Raw genomic sequence first — 15,481 nt, 5'->3', positions numbered from 1 at the left:
TTCTTTCTTTCTTTTCAATTCCAATTCCAATTGAAGGGCTTTATTGGCATGGGGAAACATGTTTACATTGCCAAAGCAAGTGAAATAGACAATAAACAAAAGTGAAATAAATAATCAAACAACTAACAGTAAACATTACACTCACAAAGGTGAGTGCAAATAAATAAACATAAATATGGGTTGTATTTACAATGGTGTTTGTTCTTCACTGGTTGCCATTTTCTTGTGGCAACAGGTCACAAATCTTGCTGCTGTGATTGCACACTGGTATTTCACCCAATTAATATGGGAGTTTATCAAAATTGGGTTTGTTTTCGAATTCTTTGTGGGTCTGTGTAATCTGAGGGAAATATATGTCTCTAATATGGTCATACATTTGGCAGGAGGTTAGGACGTGCAGCTCAGTTTCCACCTCATTTTGTGGGCAGTGTGCACATAGCCTGTCTTCTCTTGAGAGCCAGGTCTGCCTGCCAACTGTTCTCTCTCCTTTTAACTCCAGTCTCAGACAACTGCTCAACTCTGTGAGCAGATCCAGTCGTCCACTATAGACGCCAAGCTATTACTCCTGTATTCATCACGGTCTGAAGAAAATCTTGTATCGCCAAAAGATAAATATTTTCAAAAAAACAACAAAAAAAATGCCATATTTTACCATTAAGGAACATACAGTTCTAAATACACAAATTCTAAAGCTATTTTGAATACGTGTTCTTGGTCCTGGAGTTTCCGACAGCGACATATGTATATGTTCAGTGTTTAACCCTGTCACTGCCCTCTCTTCTCCAGTCTCAGATGGCGGCACAACTTCACGAGAGGATCCAGTCATCTAGTATGGATGCCAAGCTGGAGGCCCTGAAGGACCTGGCCAACTCTTCCAGAGACATCACCTTCGCCCAGGAGTTCATCAACCTGGATGGCATCTCACTGCTCACACAGATGGTGGAGAGCGGCACAGAGTACGTACTCTTTCTCTCCTCCCATCTTCTCTACTCTCCTACATTGTCTTCTCCTGTCCTCCTTTCTCCACCTCTTACTTCTCTACTCTGATCACCTCTTACTGCTCTTCTCTGATCTGATCACCTCTTACTTCTCTACTCTGATCTGATCACCTCTTACTTCTCTTACATTTACATTTACATCATTTAGCAGACACTCTTATCCACCATACAAATTGGTGCATTCAACTTATGATAGCCAGTGGGACAACCACTTTTTATTTATTTATTTTTATTGGGGGGTGGGGGAGGGGTAGAAGGATTACTTTACACTATTCCAGGTATTCCTTAAAGAGGTAGGGTTTTAAGTCTCCGGAAGGAGGTCAGTGACTCCCGCTGTCCTGGCGTCGTGGGGGAGCTTGTTCCACCATTGGGGTGCCAGAGCAGCAAATAGCGTTGACTGGGCTGAGCGGGAACTGTGCTTCCGTAGAGGTAGGGGAGCTAGCAGGCCAGAGGTGGATGAACGTAGTGCCCTCGTTTGGGTGTAGGGTCTGATCAGAGCCTGAAGGTAAAGAGGTGCCGTTCCCCTCACAGCTCCGTAGGCAAGCACCATGGTCTTGTAGTAGATGCGAGCCTCAACTGGAAGCCAGTGGAGTGTGCGGAGGAGGGGGGTGACATGAGAGAACTTGGGAAGGTCGAACACCAGACGGGCTGCAGCGTTCTGGATAAGTTGTAGGGGTTTAATGGCACAGGCAGGAAGCCCAGCCAACAGCGAGTTGCAGTAATCCAGACGGGAGATGACAAGTGCCTGGATTAGGACCTGTGCCGCTTTCTGTGTAAGGTAGGGTCGTACTCTGTTGTTGTAGAGCATGAACCTGCAGGATCGGGTCACTGCTTTGATGTTAGCGGAGAACGACAGGGTGTTGTCCAGGGTCACACCAAGGTTCTTTGCACTCTGGGAGGAGGACACAATGGAGTTGTCAACCGTGATGGCGAGATCACGGAGTGGGCAGTCCTTCCCCGGGAGGAAGAGCAGCTCCGTCTTGCTGAGGTTCAGCTTGAGGTGGTGATCTGACATCCACACTGATATGTCTGCCAGACATGCAGAGATGCGATTCGCCACCTGGTTATCAGAAGGGGGAAAGGAGAAAATGAATTGTGTGTCGTCTGCGTAGCAATGATAGGAGAGACCATGTGAGGATATGACAGAGCCAAGTGACTTGGTGTATAGAGAGAATAGGAGAGGGCCTAGAACTGAGCCCTGGGGGACACCAGTGGTGAGAGCACGTGGTGCGGAGACAGATTCTCGCCACGCCACTTTGTAGGAGCGACCTGTCAGGTAGGACGCAATCCAAGAGTGAGCAGCGCCAGAGATGCCCAACTCGGAGAGGGTGGAGAGGAGGATCACAGTATCAAAGGCAGCGGATAGGTCTAGAAGGATAAGAGCAGAGGAGAGAGAGTTAGCTTTAGCAGTGCGGAGAGCTTCCATGACACCGAGAAGAGCAGTCTCAGTTGAATGACCAGTTTTGAAACCTGACTGGTTTGGATCAAGAAGGTCATTCTGAGAGAGATAGCAGGAGAGTTGGCTAGAGACGGCACGCTCAAGAGTTTTGGAGAGAAAAGAAAGAAGGGATACTGGTCTGTAGTTGTTGACATCGGAGGGATCGAGTGTAGGTTTTTTGAGGACGGGTGCAACTCTTGCTCTTTCTTGAAGACGGAGGGGACATGGCCAGCGGTGAGTTGATGAGCGAGGTGAGGTAAGGGAGAAGGTCTCCGGAAATGGTCTGGAGAAGAGAGTAGGGGATAGGGTCAAGCGGGCAGGTTGTTGGGCGGCCGGCCGTCACAAGTCGCAAGATTTCATCTGGAGAGAGAGGGGAGAAAGAAGTCAAAGCATAGGGTAGGGCAGTGTGAGCAGGACCAGCAGTGTCATTTGACTTAATAAATGAGGATCGGATGTCGTCAGCCTTCTTTTCAAAATGGTTGACGAAGTCATCCACAAAGAGGGAGAAGGGAGGGGGATGAGGAGGAGGATTCAGCAGGGAGGAGAAGGTGGCAAAGAGCTTCCTAGGGTTAGAGGCAGAGGCTTGAAATGTAGAGTGGTAGAAAGTGGCTTTAGCACCGGAAACAGAGGAAGAGAATGTAGAGAGGAGGGAGTGAAAAGATGACAGGTCCGCAGGGAGTCTAGTTTTCCTCCATTTCCGCTCAGCTGCCCGGAGCCCTGTTCTGTGAGCTCGCAATGAGTCGTCAAGCCACGGAGCAGGAGGGGAGGACCGAGCCGGCCGGGAGGATAGGGGACATAGAGAGTCAAAAGATGCAGAAAGGGAGGAGAGGAGGGTTGAGGAGGCAGAATCAGGAGATCAGAGGGAGAAGGATTTAGCAGAGGGAAGAGATGATAGGATGGAAGAGGAGAGAGTAGCGGGAGAGCGAGAGCGAAGGTTGTGACGGCACATTACCATCTGAGTAGGGGCAGAGTGAGTAGTGTTGGAGGAGAGCGAGAGAGAAAAGGATACAAAGTAGTGGTCGAAGACTTGGAGGGGAGTTGCAGTGAGATTAGTAGAAGAACAGCATCTAGTAAAGATGAGGTCAAGCGTATTGCCTGCCTTGTGAGTAGGGGGGGACGGTGAGAGGGTGAGGTCAAAAGAGGAAAGGAGTGGAAAGAAGGAGGCAGAGAGAAATGAGTCAAAGGCAGACGTAGGGAGGTTAAAGTCACCCAGAACTGTGAGGGGTGAGCCATCCTCAGGAAAGGAACTTGTCAAGGTGTCAAGCTCTTCTCTGATCACCTCTTACTGCTCTACTCTGATCACCTCTTACTCTTAGTATACTCTTCTGTAAATTACAGTTTGCTGACTTGCCCCAAGTAAAAGCCATCGAGTCACATATTCTCGTCTCCTATCTGCCTTTCTAATGTAGAGTCTATGAAGTGGATGGGCTCTGAGGTGCTCTGTGGAGCATTTAGTACCACGGGGTGACGTGGTCTGTACCAGTGCACCACCTGTGCAGCACCTGAATATATTTGACCCCATTGACTAACTGATAAACTATCGTAATACAAATAATCTTGTGTCCACATGTCGCATGATACTGATACTATCATAGTGCCAACTTTGCTTTCTCTGAGAGCTGCACACAGCTTTAGACAAGGCACTTTTACTGATGAACAGCTGCAATGTTTCTCTGAGCTTTACACTTTCAGACACTCTGGCTTACAACAACCGATCATCAGCTCCAAATCATCCAGACAGATCCGGTCCTGACCCAGCAGTGTTCTCTTTTTTGTGAACAATTGTTTATATTGAGTCAATGAGAATCACAATGCATTTATTTTTTACAATTCTACCCTCCCACCCCATCCCAACCAAACCCCTGGTGGCCCCACCCCATCCCCAAGCAGTGGTCTCTCTCTGACTGTCTCTGCCTGTCTCGCTGGGCTTTGGGCCTGGTAGGCTGGCTATGTCCCAAATGGCACCCTATTCCCTAGTGCTCTACTTTTGACCAGGGCCCATCCGGCTCAGGGCAAAGTACTGCACTATGTAGGGAATGGGGTGTCATTTGGGAAATAGACGCTCTCTCTGTCTCAGCTGAAGGTTACGGCGAGGACAGGCAGTGGCGTTTTGCTGAGTTGGCGTTTCTCAGCCGTGATGTTGACTGGAACCCCATGGGGGGCAGGAGGTGAGGCAGGGGTGAGAGAGAGGGAGGAGGGGAGGGCGGCAGCGTTGAGAGGCAGGAAGGGAGAGGGGAGCCAGGGTCATGCTGTGTGAGTGTAGATCGATTACGGAGTGAAAACGCACATAGGAGACTCGCTCACAGTGGAGGCAAGATGCACATATTTGCATGTACACACACACACACACACAGACACACCCTATCTTTCTCACACAATTACACCCCCCATTCAATCACACAGTCAGCAGTCTCCAGTCACCCAGAGCTGTTTGCACTGTACTGTAATGAACGGCCCTGAATCCAAAACGAATGCTTGTCATTCCCAGCAGCCTCTCATGGAAGGCTAGCCCGAGGGCTCTGGACACAGCGTTTACAGGGCATCAGCCGTCTGAAACACACACTCACTCACACACACTCACACACACACACACACACACACACACACACACACACACACACACACACACACACACACACACACACACTGTTCTGCTGCATGGCCTCCTCATTATGCTTCCCCCAGACCAGAGAGACTTCCTAGTTAGCTGCACCATGCAAGGTCAGCCCTGATGGACCACACTCGCTCTCTGCCACTTGGAATTACTGTTAGTGTATCTGTCCTCTACAGTAGGAACTAGTACCTTCCATTCTGTTAGTGTATCTGTCCTCTACAGTAGGAACTAGTACCTTCCATTCTGTTAGTGTATCTGTCCTCTACAGTAGGAACTAGTACCTTCCATTCTGTTAGTGTATCTGTCCTCTACAGTAGGAACTAGTACCTTCCATTCTGTTAGTGTATCTGTCCTCTACAGTAGGAACTAGTACCTTCCATTCTGTTAGTGTATCTGTCCTCTACAGTAGGAACTAGTACCTTCCATTCTGTTAGTGTATCTGTCCTCTACAGTAGGAACTAGTACCTTCCATTCTGTTAGTGTATCTGTCCTCTACAGTAGGAACTAGTACCTTCCATTCTGTTAGTGTATCTGTCCTCTACAGTAGGAACTAGTACCTTCCATTCTGTTAGTGTATCTGTCCTCTACAGTAGGAACTAGTACCTTCCATTCTGTTAGTGTATCTGTCCTCTACAGTAGGAACTAGTACCTTCCATTCTGTTAGTGTATCTGTCCTCTACAGTAGGAACTAGTACCTTCCATTCTGTTAGTATATCTGTCCTCTACAGTAGGAACTAGTACCTTCCATTCTGTTAGTGTATCTGTCCTCTACAGTAGGAACTAGTACCTTCCATTCTGTTAGTATATCTGTCCTCTACAGTAGGAACTAGTACCTTCCATTCTGTTAGTGTATCTGTCCTCTACAATAGGACCTAGTACCTTCCATTCTGTTAGTGTATCTGTCCTCTACAGTAGGAACTAGTACCTTCCATTCTGTTAGTGTATCTGTCCTCTACAGTAGGAACTAGTACCTTCCATTCTGTTAGTGTAGCTGTCCTCTACAGTAGGAACTAGTACCTTCCATTCTGTTAGTATATCTGTCCTCTACAGTAGGAACTAGTACCTTCCATTCTGTTAGTGTATCTGTCCTCTACAATAGGACCTAGTAGAGTATCATCCATTATTGTACAGGGGAGGTGAAGGCCCACCCTAGTTACATTCAGTATGCGTGTCCCAAGTGATCTGTATTTACATGTTATTAATGCATATTCATTCCCTATTAATCATGTTCCCTCCTCCTCTGTCCTCCTATAAGCAGTGCTGCCCACTTAATTCCCCAATGATGCATCCTGCCACCTCAGGCATCTTTCTTTAAATATGTTTTTATGTAGATTACTCATGCGTCAACAGTCCTTAGCCCTAGAGTTTGAAAGTGCAGGCGTGTGTGTCTGTGTTTATAACTCTACAATCCTCATCTACATTCCTGCCGACGGACTAGCGTTATATGATAATTCACAGGCTTAGGAAAAAGAGACACCAGGGAGCAGTACTTTCTAATATCCCAGTCTGGAGATTACTTTATGCTGTTTTAATGTGGGCTGCTGTATCAGGAAATTTAAGAAGTTTAGCACACCCTATTGGTTTAGTAACATAACATACAGGTTCCAGAACTGCTGAGAATTTACAGTGCAACGTCAACTGGCAAACATTTTGGATCCCTGGGGAATGATGTTAATTTTGTGACCGACTTAATGTTCTGTCACAAAACAAGACGGTATTAAGATCTAGCTTGAGATTTACTGAGTTTGCCTGATCCAAGTTTGTCTCAAAATAGATTTCCGTCTTGTTAAATCTTGTTGTGAAATGAAATATTGGCAATTATTGTCCGTCTGTCATCTCCTCAAGCAAAGCCTGTAATGTAGAGCTGTCTGTCTCTCTGCCAGGGTAAGGTTCCAGCTGCTTCCTAAACAGTACTTCTGATTTTGCATGCTTTGTGCTCACAGTCTGTCATCAATTGGCTCCTAACCAATTGTGATTTGATCGGAGTGTGTTTATTTGGTCAAATATCCTCATCTTCATACATTCCCCTGTGTTAATCAGAGCATAATAGTAATCAAATCAAATTGTATTTGTCACATACACGTGTTTAGCAGATGTTATAGCGGTGTAGTGAAATGCTTGTGCTTCTAGCTCCGACAGTGCAGTAATATCTAACAAGTAATATCTAACAATTTCACAACATATACCCAATACACACAAAACTAGTATGGAATGGAATTTAAGAATATATACATATATGGACAAGCAATGACAGAGCGGCATGGACTAAGATACAGTAGAATATTATAGAATAGAATGCAGTATATACATATGAGATGAGTAGTGCAAGATATGTAAACATTATTAAAGTGACTAGTGTTCCATTTCTTAAAGTGGCCAGTGATTTCAATAGGCAGCAGCAGCCTCTAATGTGCTAGTGATGGCTATTGAACAATCTGATGGCCTTGAGATAGAAGCTGTTTTTCATTCTCTCGGTCCCAGCTTTGATGCACCTGTACTGACCTCGCCTTCTGGATGATAGCGGGTTGAACAGGCAGTGGCTCGGGTGGTTGATGTCCTTAATTATCTTTTTGGCCTTCCTGTGACATCGGGTGCTGTATGTTTCTTGGAGGACGGGTAGTTTGCCCCCGGTAATGCGTTCGGCAGACCGCACCACCCTCTGGAGAGCCCTGCGGTTGCGGGCGGTGCAGTTGCCGTACCAGGCGGTGATACAGCCCAACAGGATGCTCTCAATTGTGCATCTGTAGAAGTTTGTGAGGGTTTTAGGTGCCAAGCCGAATTTCTTCAGCCTCCTGAGGTTGAAGAGGCTCTGTTGTGCCTTCTTCACCACACTGTCTGCGTGGGTGGACCATTTCAGTTTGTCGGTGATGTGTACGCTAAGGAACTTGAAGCTTTCCACCTTCTCCACTGCGATCCCGTCGATGTGGATAGGGGTGTGCACCCTCTGCTGTTTCCTGAAGTCCACGATCATCTCCTTTGTTTTGTTGACGTTGAGTGAGAGGTTATTTTCCTGGCACCACACTCCCAGAGCCCTCACCTCCTCCCTGTAGGCGGTCTTGTCATTGTTGGTAATCAAGCCTACTACTGTTGTGTCGTCTGCAAACTTGATGATTGAGTTGGAGGCATGCTTGGCCATGCAGTCATGGGTGAACAGGGAGTACAGGAGGGGGCTGAGCACGCACCCTTGTGGGGCTCCAGTGTTGAGGATCAGCGAAGTGGAGATGTTGTTTCCTACCTTCACCACCTGGGGGCGGCCCATCAGGAAGTCCAGGACCCAGTTGCACAGGGCGGGGTTCAGACCCAGGGCCTCGAGCTTAATGATGAGCTTGGAGGGTACTATGGTGTTGAATGCTGAGCTATAGTCAATGAACAGCATTCTTACATAGGTATTCCTCTTGTCTAGATGGGATAAGGCAGTGTGATGGCGATTGCATCGTCTGTGGATCTATTGGGGCGGTAAGCAAATTGAAGTGGGTCTAGGGTGACAGGTAAGGTAGAGGTGATATGATCCTTGACTAGTCTCTCAAAGCACTTCATGATGACAGAGGTGAGTGCTACGGGGCGATAGTAGATTACTACTAATCCCTGGTGTCCATGTTATTATGTTTGACCAAATGGTTTGTGTTGTTCCCTGTATTGTGTTACGTTACTGTAGCAGGTCAGCCTTGTGTTGTGATTCTTCTATATTTTGAGTTGTCTCTGTGAAGCTCTGTTCAAGTCCATCTCCATCCTGTCCATGTGTTAGCCTCTGATCCAGGCTCTCTCTGGCCTCTGTATGTATGGAGCATCTCAGAGTACGACTGCTGATCTAGGATCAGGTCTTCCCTGTCCATGTGACCTTATTCGTTGTGATCTAAAAGTCTCTAAACTGATCAGAAATCAGCACTCCTACTCTGAGATGGATCGATCCCACCTGGGCAAGGTGTTCTATTGTCTAACTCTCACACACTCACACTCACACACACACACACACACACACACACACACACACACACACACACACACACACACACACACACACACACACACACACACACACCTGGGCAATGTGTTCTATTGTCTAACCGTAACCTCTCTCTACTATGACTTGAGCCTCTTCTTACGTGGTCATTGTGTTCTCTCTGACACCAAAGTTTCTTAAATCTTTGCAGACGCTATCAGAAACTACAGAAGATAATGAAGCCATGGTAAGCCCTCCCTTCCCCTCCCCAGTCAGATAACTACCCTGGCTGGCTTTGGACTCTTCCTTTTAATCTACCTGGCAACTGAATCTGCATGGTTAAAACTCAAGCCCTGGTGTTTCTATTAAACTAATGGGAAACAACATGGCTGCTGTCGCCATCTCTGGCTTTCATTTTCAAATCAAACGTGTGTCTTTTTGTTTATCTCTGCCTACGTCCCAAATGGCACCCTATTCCCTATATACTGCACTACTTTTAGGGAATAGGGTGCCATTTGGGACGCATCCTCTGTGTTCCATGTAACCGAAACACCATTATTCTCTTATTGGGCAATTTGAGGTTCAAAGGGAACTAAAGCCACAGTCTCTTGTTTCATGTGGGATGTTGTTTTGAAGAGCACCATGACAACGATCCATAAAGACACCCACAGTCCAAATTCAGAGATTTTTCTTCTAGGATTCTTGGTACACCTCCTAAACTTATAACAATGGTGTTCAGGGGTGTATTCACTAGTAACCAAGCAGAAACTAAACGGGCTGAAACAGGGAGGGACCTACCTGAACTTGTCCGATTAGAGAAACGTTTTGCGCTAATTAATACACCCCAGGTGTTGGGAACTTTAACGTTGGATGGTGGTGGGTTGTCATGGATGTCTCATGGCAGTCCTTTACACTCCATTAATATTCTGCAGTTCACTGTCCTCAACGCCATACATACTCACCCTGTAGAGACATCATTCTGTAAGGCAACACTCTTAAGTCATTCTTGCATCTTTTTAAATGGGTCAACTTTTTTTAAGAGTATATTGGAGTATAACCATTTTAGTTGAATCATGAACTTATATTAACATGATAATTTCACACATCACGTAACTGCCCACTGTCATATGAAAACTCTTACTCACCCTAGTCTAACCGTGGGCTGGGTACTACTAATGAATTATTACGAATGGATGTGTCTGAGATGTGAGCCATGATGTTGTCTGTTCTGTTATTAACCCAATGTGTTAATTAGTTGTTGCCAAGCCTGTGAGGGGCCTGTTCCTGCCAGTGTCTTATTAACCAAATCTTTGTTAGAATGGATTAACATATTTCTGTAAATTTTTTATGCCGAAGTAAATTTTTTAAAATTGTATGTGTTGATTTACATGTGTTTGTACATATGAAGTTACATATAACGTGTTTAGTTTTCTTTAAACATTGAAGATTACTTTCAAGTCATGCATTGGAGACTATTGGCCAATAAAATCTGTATTATTTTACAATATTTCCCACATCATATCAAGAGGTGTAGGTCACTGAGTTATATTTCAGGTTTATGACATGACTGTAATCACAGTTACGTAATTCAGAAAATGTCAAAAAGCATTTATTTGACCTAATCTTCTTCCTGTCATTGTATATTTCTGTGAGATTTATGTAGGCTATTCATATTCCTGTGAACTGGAGTGATTGAACATAACAGATTGAAACACGTTGCATTCAGATCATTGTATAATTATCTTCCAGGAAATAGCCTCGCTCGGCCCTACTGTCACTACTAACATCAATGTAACTGCATGGGAATTATTAATGAATGAGTGCTCCGTGGCTCTGCTACCCTGCGCTTTCTGGCTCTTGCTGGCTGTCTGGCGCCCCCTGTTGTTCTTGAAGGACTGAGTCATCTGTCTGCCCCATCAGGTGCCGCAGTCCACCTCCTCACCTTTCTGTGCACTCAGCATACCTGGCTGTGGCTTCTCTCTCCTTTCCTCTCCTCTCCCCCCCTCCCCCTCCCTGAGACCAAGGCTTTTAGCTGCTTTGCGGCTGTCGCTGTACGTGTGCGTTGGAGCCAGTGGCAGAGATGTTTCTATTGGCTGTTGTTGTTGTGTTCCAGTTTCGGTGACTTATTGTCATTCACGCTGACTGCGTTCGTGGAGCTCATGGACCACGGCATCGTCTCCTGGGATACCTTCTCTGTTGCCTTCATCAAGAAGGTGCCCGTCCGCTCACAAACTGTTTATAACATTGTAAACTGGTTTAACTGTTTTTTTAACATGTCCGTGAAAACTGTCCTTGAGACATCTAACAGATGGTTTAGACATTGCGGCTACAAGGAGGATTTTGTATTGTGTTGGTAAACGTTCTATAAATATTTAAGAGGTAGAGCTCCTATAACCTCTGCATAATAATACCTGTGGTTTTATTCAGGCGGTCTATGTCTTGAATTCAGTTAAACCACCACCTCTATCTGTTGCAGATTGCAGGTTACGTGAGCAAGTCAGCCATGGACACGGCTGTGCTGCAGCGGTCCCTGGCCATCCTGGAGTCCATGGTGCTCAACAGTCAGGACCTCTACCAGAAGGTGGCGCAAGAGATCACCATCGGACAGCTTATACCCCATCTGCAGGGGGTGAGAGAGAGCCGCACGGTCATTATGTTATATACCAGAGATATACGTTGTCCCTAACCGCAGATCTAAGATCAGATTACCGCAAAACACTCCTTAACCTATAGCAAGATTTTACTAAATAGATTTGGGGCCTTATCAAGTGTCTCAGAGTAGGAGTGCTGAACTAGTATCAGGTCCCCACCTGTCCATATAACCTTTTTCCTTATGATCTAAAAGACAAAACTGATCCTAGATCAGCACTCCTACTCTTAGACACTTGATACAGATGGCCCCTGGCCCTAGACCAGTACTGGGGTAACTGTTTCATCTATGTTATATCTCTATTGATGTAATAAATGTAAACTCTCCAGTGTCCATGATTGGGAAGTACTCTTAACAGAAAGACCAGGGAAGTAACCCATTTGAGAAACATGGCAGAAAACTACAGTGGATGCGTCCCAAATGGCCCCCTATTCCCAATATAGTGGACTGCTTTTGACCATGGCCCATAGAACTCTGGTCAAAAGTAGTGTACTATGTAGGGAATAGGGTGCCATTTGGGAAGCATCCAACAGTATCCCTGTACCTGTAGTGTGTGATCGGTCATGTCCAGTGTGATTAGTACTGACATGGCTGAACAGCATGGTTCTGTGTTGTTATCCATCTAATGACAGGACTGATCAGGACATTCAGACATATACCATCGCTGTGATTAACGCCTTGTTCCTCAAGGCCCCGGAAGACAAGCGACAGGTAGGTTACACACACTCATATATACACTACCAGTCAAAAGTTTGGACACACCTACTCATTCAAGGTTTTTTCTTTTTTTTTACTACTTTCTACATTGTAGAATAATAGTGAAGACATCAGAACTATGAAATAACACATATGGAATCATGTAGTAACCAAAAAAGTGTTAAACAAATGAAGAATATATATACACACACACACACACACACACACACACAGTCATGCACACATACAGTTGAAGTCGGAAGTTTACATACACCTTAGCCAAATACATTTAAACTCAGTTTTTCACAATTCCTGACATTTAATCCTAGTAAAAATCCCCTGTTTTAGGTCAGTTAGGATCACCACTTTATTTTAAGAATGTGAAATGTCAGAATAATAGTAGAGAATGATTTATTTCAGCTTTTAGTTCTTTCATCACATTCCCAGTGGGTCAGAAGTTTACATACACTCAATTAGTATTTGGTAGCATTGCCTTTAAATTGTTTAACTTGGGTCAAACGTTTCGGATAGCCTTCCACAAGCTTCCCACAATAAGTTGGGTGAATTTTGGCCCATTCCTCCTGACAGAGCTGGTGTAACTGAGTCAGGTTTGTAGGCCTCCTTGCTTGCACACACTTTTTCAGTTCTGCCCACAAATGTTCTATAGGATTGAGGTCAGAGCTTTGTGATGGCCACTCCAATACCTTTATTTTGTTGTCCTTAAGCCATTTTGCCACAACTTTGTAAGTATGCTTGGGGTCATTGTCCATTTGGAAGACCCATTTGCGACCAAGCTTTAACTTCCTGACTGATGTCTTGAGATGTTGCTTCAATATATCCACATAATTGTCCTTCCTCATGATGCCATCTATTTTGTGAAGTGCATCAGTCCCTCCTGCAGCAAAGCATCCCCACAGCTTGATGCTGCCACCCCCGTGCTTCATGGTTGGGATGGTGTTCTTCGGCTTGCAAGCGTTCCCCTTTTTCCTCCAAACATAACGATGGTCATTATGGCCAAACAGTTCTATTTTGGTTTCATTAGACCAGAGGACATTTCTCCAAAAAGTACGATCTTTGTCCCCATGTGCAGTTGCAAACCGTAGTCTGTCTTTTTTATGGCGGTTTTGGAGCAGTGGCTTCTTCCTTGCTGAGCGGCCTTTCAGGTTATGTCGATAAAGGACTCGTTTTACTGTGGATATAGATACTTTTGTACCTGTTTCCTCCAGCATCTTCACAAGGTCCTTTGCTGTTGTTCTGGGATTGATTTGCATTTTTCGCACCAAAGTACGTTCATCTCTAGGAGACAGAACGCGTATCCTTCCTGAGCGGTATGACGGCTGCGTGGTCCCATGGTGTTTATACTTGTGTACTATTGTTTGTACAGATGAACGTGGTACCTTCAGGCGTTTGGAAATTGCTCCCAAGAATCACCCAGACTTGTGGAGGTCTACAATTTGTTTTCTGAGGTCTTGGCTGATTTCTTTAGATTTTCCCATGATGTCAAGCAAAGAGGCACTGGGTTTGAAGGTAGGCCTTGAAATACATCCACAGGTACACTTCCAATTGACTCAAATTATGTCAATTAGCCTATCAGAAGCTTCTAAAGCCATGACATCATTTTCTGGAATTTTCCAAGCTGTTTAAAGGCACAGTCAACTTAGTGTATGTAAACTTCTGACCCACTGGAATTGTGATACAGTGAATTATAAGTGAAATAATCTGTCTGTAAACAATTGTTGGAAAAATTACTTGTGTCATGCACAAAGTAGATGTCCTAACCGACTTGGCAAAACTATAGTTTGTTAACAAGAAATGTGTTGAAAAACAAGTTTTAATGACTCCAACCTAAGTGTATGTAAACTTCCGACTTCAACTGTACACATGCACACACACACGTTTGGCACTTATTGTGGGGAACACATTGTTTACTGTGTGGTTGTGGGTGGCAGGACAGATGAATTGTGGATCTTGAGGAGGACTGATTCAGATGCATCAGAGAGAGGGTTCAGTCCAATCTCCCTACTGCTGACTGGTACAACAAGTATAAAATACACAGTAGTCAGACAAGGGAGGGTGTGTGTGTGTGTGTGTGTGTGTGTGTGTGTGTGTGTGTGTGTGTGTGTGTGTGTGTGTGTGTGGGACGTGTTTACCTATACTTGTGGGGACCAGAAGTCCCCACAAGAATAGTAAACAAACAAAAATGTGATCAACTGGGGACATTTTGTTAGTCCTCACAAGGTCAAATGCTATTTGTAGGGGGTTTAGGGGTTAGGTTAGAAATGGGGTTAGGTTTAGGGTTAAGGTTAGGTTTTCAGGTTAGGGGTTAGGGAAAATATAATTTTGAATGGGACTGAATTGTGTGTCCTCACAAGGTTAGTTGTACAAGACTGTGTGTGTATGTACATTATAGTCTTGTGTTTGTTTGCATGTTTTTGTGGTGTACGTATCCTTGTGTACCCCTGTCGTACTTGCCTTAAACGGTGCAGTAATAAGTCTCTGTATGGGGCTTTCACTGTCCCCCTCTACTTCTCTGCTGAGTATAGATTGATAACACTGCCTAGCCAAGCAGAACCCCTGTCCTCTCTAGCTGGGTCCCAAATGGCACCCTATTCCTTATGTAGTGCACTACTTTTGACCAAATCCCTATGGGCCCTTGTAAAAAGTAGTGCCCTATGAAGGGACTAGGATGACATTTGGGACACACACACTCTCATCTCTCTCAGCTCCGATGACGTCACACACCGTTCTGCTCTGTGGGCTAGCCTATTACACACTGGGCTCTAAGCCAATCAGACGAAGCCTAGCTGTTATCAAAAATGGGTCCACCCAATAGAGTGGAACAGTGTTAACGATTCCCGATACGCACTCATCTCCCTTCCTTTGCAGCACATTAGGTGGAAGATAAAAAATTATCCATGCTCACTTTAGTTTTTAACATTTATCATTTAATATGATTTAACAAAAAAGTGTTGACGTGTATTGAGCGATGGTGCACCATTGTTGCAGCTACCCCTTGACTTTTCCCACATTTTGTTACGTTACAGCCTTATTCTAAAATGGATTAAATAAATGTTTTTCCTCATCAATCTACACACAATACCCCATAATGACAAAGTGAAAAAAAACTGAAATACCTTATTTACTT

The 15,481-nt window shown here is 45.0% G+C and overlaps 1 protein-coding gene across 5 annotated transcripts in view; it reads left to right on the top strand.

The window, feature by feature from the left end:
* Window positions 1-15,481, top strand: part of LOC121586750 (engulfment and cell motility protein 1) — a 152,634-nt gene that overhangs the window by 62,188 nt on the left and 74,965 nt on the right. For 3 of the 5 annotated variants that reach the window (XM_045226420.1, XM_045226418.1, XM_045226421.1), the window contains exons 6-10: window positions 787-956; window positions 9,202-9,237; window positions 11,104-11,203; window positions 11,467-11,619; window positions 12,274-12,351. In XM_045226420.1, the coding sequence (XP_045082355.1) occupies window positions 787-956; window positions 9,202-9,237; window positions 11,104-11,203; window positions 11,467-11,619; window positions 12,274-12,351 (537 nt within the window). The remainder of the gene's footprint in view (window positions 1-786; window positions 957-9,201; window positions 9,238-11,103; window positions 11,204-11,466; window positions 11,620-12,273; window positions 12,352-15,481) is intronic. The other 2 variants (XM_045226419.1, XM_045226422.1) reach the window with 1 other exon arrangement.

The sequence above is a fragment of the Coregonus clupeaformis genome, chromosome 17 (genome assembly GCF_020615455.1).
Source record: "Coregonus clupeaformis isolate EN_2021a chromosome 17, ASM2061545v1, whole genome shotgun sequence".
In the NCBI taxonomy this organism is placed as follows: domain Eukaryota; kingdom Metazoa; phylum Chordata; class Actinopteri; order Salmoniformes; family Salmonidae; genus Coregonus; species Coregonus clupeaformis.
Note: the sequence above shows the minus strand (reverse complement) of the source record. Positions and strands in the feature narration are given on the sequence as shown.